General features: G+C 20.0%; 1 protein-coding gene across 1 annotated transcript; it reads right to left on the reverse strand.

Moving 5' to 3' along the window:
* Window positions 1-281: 281 nt before the first annotated feature.
* LOC108001742 (leucine-rich repeat-containing G-protein coupled receptor 4-like) lies at window positions 282-3,119 on the reverse strand. The gene is made up of 2 exons (XM_017062927.3): window positions 3,032-3,119; window positions 282-1,707 (listed from the first exon to the last, which is right to left on the reverse strand). Exons 1-2 carry the CDS (start codon window positions 3,032-3,034, stop codon window positions 412-414), a joined length of 1,299 nt encoding a protein of 432 aa, XP_016918416.2. The 5' UTR covers window positions 3,035-3,119; the 3' UTR covers window positions 282-411.
* Between the last annotated feature and the right edge of the window lie 2,422 nt (window positions 3,120-5,541).

Below are 5,541 nucleotides of genomic sequence, written 5' to 3' on the forward strand. Positions count from 1 at the left end.
ATTCAGCAAAAACATTTTTATTTATTATTTTTACTGCTTAACAATATATATATATATATATATATATATATATATATATATATTTATTTATTTATTTATTTATATTATTGCATTGCTCATAAAATAGCAGATGAAAGGAATGCAAGTTTGATTAGTTGATTCGACAACTTTTTATATCAAATTCTTAAAAAAAATTATGAATAACAATATAATAACAATTACAAATAACTATACACATTTGTCAAATGCATCATATCTAAATAAAATCATATAACACTCAATTATATTTATTATTTATTATTTATTATATTTATTGTCACATGTTATAATAAATGCAATAATTGTAATTACATGAATTATACAATATTTTATTATATTAATTATAATACTGTCAAATAAACAATTAAATACTTAAATCACATATATGGTACATTTCTGTGGTAAAATTTGTAAAGTATTTAAATCTATAGATACAATATAATTATTTTTTATGTAAAGTTGTCGCAAATTAATTAATGTATTGAGTTTCATATCTTGTATATTTACAAAAAAATTTGATTCTAAATTGAGATATTTTAACTTTGATAAATTATCATGCCAATCTAATGGTAATAATTGTAATTTGTTTTCTGATAAATCTAAAAACTCTAATTCTGTAAGCATTAAAAATGCCATTTTGTCGATATTATTTATCTGATTTCCTTGTAAATTTAATATTTTTAAAGAATTTAACTGATTTATATTTTTTATTTCGCTAATTAAATTGTAAGCTAATGATAATGTTTTCAAATTACTTAAATAAAATAAATTTGGAAATTTTAATAATTTATTTTCACTTAAAATTAAATCTTCTAAAAATGGTATATTTTTGAACATTTGTTCATGTATAAAACTAATTTGATTTTGTGATAAATCTAACGTTTTTAATGATGGAATATTTATTTCCGTAATATCTATATTATGCAAAGAATTTGATAATGAAAGAATTTTTAAATTTGTATATTTTGCATTAAACCATAGATTTCTGAGAGGATTTTTATCCAAATATAAAGATTCTACATTTCGAAAATCGTCTGCAATTAATTCTTGAATCATGTTATTTTCTAAATGAATATTTTTTAAATACGGAAAAAGATGAGTTATATTACTTGCTACATATATCAAATTAGAATCAGATAAATAAATATTCTTTATCATTGGAAATAACGTCGAACTAAAAATATCGTATTTAATGTATTTCCAAGATAATGTTTCCAAATTTGGAAATTTTATTTTGCTTACATTTTTTTGAGGAATCGATAATATTTCGTTCGGTTCTGTTTCAGTTTGATAATCAAGAATTAATTTTTTTAAACGATCATGTTCCAATTGAAAGTATTTAAATAAAATTTTATTTTGTGCAAGATTTAAACACTTTAAATTTGGAGTTTCATGGAATATATTACTTGGGACTTCACTTATTTTATTATTTTTTAATGAAATTCCTTCTATCGTTTTACTTTTCACTAAATTCATTGGTATATTTTTTAATTCAAATCCTTCCAAATTTACAATTTCTTCGTTATCACACATCACAGAAGATTCTTTTTCAAGTATCATTTTATCTAAATTTTTATTTATAATGCTTGAATCCCATGAAATTTTTGGATTGCCTTCACATTTTTTGATAGCAAAAATCAAAATAAGTAAAAAATTTTTATATTGAATCTGAAAAAGAAAAAATATTTATAATAATAATATATTGCATAAATATTTATATTTAGATTTCGATATTATATATCGAAATTATGTGTTGTTATATAATGAAAAAAAAGTTCAACATATCCATGTATGAACGCTTTCATAGATTTTGAATATATTAGAAACAAATTTTTAACAATTTTTATAATTTTTTTATAATTTTATAACCATTCATTAAAATATAAAAATACTTATTATTACAGTTAAATTTTATTTATGTATGTGTACGTGTACATGTGCATCAGCCACACATATATCGTAACTTCGGTTATGATTTTAGTCGTCCAAAAATTACATTTTATATTTTATTTTTCTAAGTTTGTTATAAATTAAGCTTGAGATATTTTAAAATTATCAAAATCTATAAGAAAGTAAATTTTTGTTATCGATTCACTCGCTATACATTTTAGATGCTAATCATTATTATGTATTTATAGAAACAATAAAAAATTTACGATCATACATGATGTGCATACTATTGTAATTTTATATATAATCAAAATATTTCAGTTTCAAAAGAGCAAATTTTATTAATATACTATATGAATTTTATAAGTAGAGGGAAGAAAAGAAACATAAATATAGGTTACAAATATTTTTAAAAAGTTAATATAAAACGAAAAATATATAAATTGATCGATGGAATGACGAAGAGAATTTGATTTGTGAAATCGCAATCAGACTTTTATTTATGGAGAACAAAAAATAATAATCATACAATAATCAATTAAAATACAAGAGCTGATACAAAGAAATTCATGATGCATTTAGAACCGAAACAAAATAAAAATCAGTGAAAGTAAATAAGAATCGAAAAATAACAAACTCAATCTCCTAAAAATATCAACTTTTTTTGAAACGAAAGATCCAATTTTGAAATTGAAATATAAAAAACTCTTTTTTAATTTTTATATTTCTTGAATAACTTTTCTATAAAACGTTTGAAAGCCTATATTTTACTACTTATATTTCTATATAATATTTTTTCCTTCTTATCATAAATTACATATTGGAAAAATTTCGTTTAAAATTTTATAGAAGACATTTTATAGAAAAAATTAAACAATATAATAAAATTTTTTGCAAATATATCGAAAACTAAGATTTTCTGACGATATATACATATATAAAAATTGTTCAAAATTTTGTTTAAAAATAAAAATAAAAATAAAAATGAAGATATCGATAAGTTTGTTAATAAAAAATATAATTTCAAAATATTTATTTCATAAAATCTTAAAATAATATGATAAATCAAAGCATAATTAAAAAATAATTATTTAAAACATACCATATTGAATTGCAAATATATCAATTAACAAAATATGCATAACGGAGTGAAGAAAGACTACAAATAAAGCTATAAAGGAATTAAGATGTTTAATTTATACTCAAAATGTGTAATTTCAGCAATTTAATGTATAATTATGTTTGTCACTTTTTATGAACTTTGCCACCATCATAAGTAATAAGTAATAAGTAAGTTGTAATATTAATTTTTCTCAATTAAAATAATTCAGACGTGTGATAATATCTCTATATTTAGCGAGTGATTAAATATGCATCAAAACAACCTTAGTCTGTCAATACTCTGATAATAAAATCAGTCTATATGTATTTCTGCAAAAGAAATTGTCTTCAGCAAAGTCAATGAAATCAACTCAAAAATTCAAAAAGTAATTTAGAAATAACTATTAGTACAGCTCACGAAAAAAGAACTATAATAAATATAAATTTATGTACAAAATATTCCAAAAATGTAAGAACATAATTTAATATATTTCTGAGATAGTTTCAAGCGATATTTTTTTTTACATATTATTTTGACTTTATTAACGAATTATTAACAAAAAGCACTGGTCAATTACAAAACGCATAAATATAATAAACTTGTATAATCGTAATATTTGAGGCAATAAATGGATAGACTTTACTTTTACTTATTTAAATTATTGAATTCTGAGTTTGGAATTTGTGATTATATAATGCGAATTCTAAGAATTTTTTTCTGCAAAATTTATATTATTATATTATATTTATATTATATTTAACTTAGAGTTATTAAATTATTAAGTTATTAAATTCAATCTTTTATTGTATTCTCTTTCTAATATATTATTTTTTAAAAGAGTTACTAATAGAAGGAATAATTGATATATTTTATTTTTAAAAAATCTATCTATTAGCTGAAGAAATTTATGGACATTCAAATAATCTTCTAAACTAACCTATTTTCAACCTAAAATCTCTAATATTGTTTTAAAAAGAATACAAAAATATATCGATTAATGGAGGGGGGGGAGGAGAGAGAGATTAAAAACCTATTAAATTGATCTCTTTTATTAAATATATATTACATATTATATATTACATACATATATTTAATTAGATATACTGATTTTTTTTTTAATTGATCATATTTGATTCGGAAATAATTTTAAATCAACAATGAAAATATTTTTTAATCCTTCAATTAACTATATATAATTCAAAAAAGATTCATTGTCAACAAATGAATCAAGAAACAAAGCAATCAAAAATTCAGAAAAAAATATATTTTATTGGATATCCAAAAGTTCAGCATACAAAAATTTTTTCATCAATCTACTTTGATAATGTTTTAAATGTACAAATAATGTTGAAAATATTAAAAAATATTGTAATAAAAATGAATTCAAAATGAAAGATCAAAATAATATCAACTAATTTTGATATATATGAAAAATAACAGAATTACTAAAAATTCAAAATGCAAAATTTTATATCTTCCAACTAAAGAGAAGAAATCTTTCTGAAATTTTACTAATATACAACTTATTCAGTAGATCTAAAAGAAATAAAGAAAAAATTATTACAATTTTTTAAGAATAAACAATTATTAATATTATTATTAATATTAATATTATTAATATTAATAATATAAGAAACAGAGTTACTCTTTTTTTTTTATTAATCTCAAGCAGAAGTCTAACAGTGAAATTATCTATGACATTGATTAACTTATGAATTCTAAAAAAGAAAGTCAAAATTGAATTGTCACAAAAAAGAAAAAAGAAAAGTTCAATATGATAAATTTATATCCAACATTTGAATGCATGAAATTGATATTCTTGCGAAATATATTTTCTGTGAAAATTATAAAAGCCAGTATGTAAGAAAAGAAAATACTTTCGAAATTTAGATTTAGAATTATCTATCCTTATACTTATCCCTATACTTAAAGTATCTCAATTCTCTTCCGGCAAATTTCCGTAAAAAAAGGATATGTAATCTTTTCATTGCCATGTTAGAAGCACAACACATTATCAAACTTTTATCAAAGTCAAGTGTCTCATCACGTAACCTTTTGCTTTATGAATGTAATAGTGAAAGTAACGTCTTTTTATTTTTATTTAAATCCTGAAATGTTGTTTCTCGAAATAATATGATAACAAATCATTTAGATTTCACATTTTTTATGTCGCATAAGTAATTCTAAGAAATATAAACAATACATGATAATATCAATGATAGTCTAATATTCAAACTAAATTTCAAGAAATTAAACAAATTCATTGAGAAATAATTCTTTGTGTTAATATTGTTAATAAATAAATTAAGATATGGATTATTTTATTAATTATTTTAATGTTGGATTATATATAATTATATTAATACTGGATTATTATATTTCCAAAAAAAAGATGTTGCCGTCTATTTTTTAATTTTGCAATTTCTTACTTAATAAGATAAAATTTTTAGATATATAACAACTGTAGCTTTTCCTATTGGTGGTCCACAGAATAGAATCATTGTTTTATG

This window comes from Apis cerana, linkage group LG3 (genome assembly GCF_029169275.1).
Source record: "Apis cerana isolate GH-2021 linkage group LG3, AcerK_1.0, whole genome shotgun sequence".
NCBI lineage: Eukaryota > Metazoa > Arthropoda > Insecta > Hymenoptera > Apidae > Apis > Apis cerana.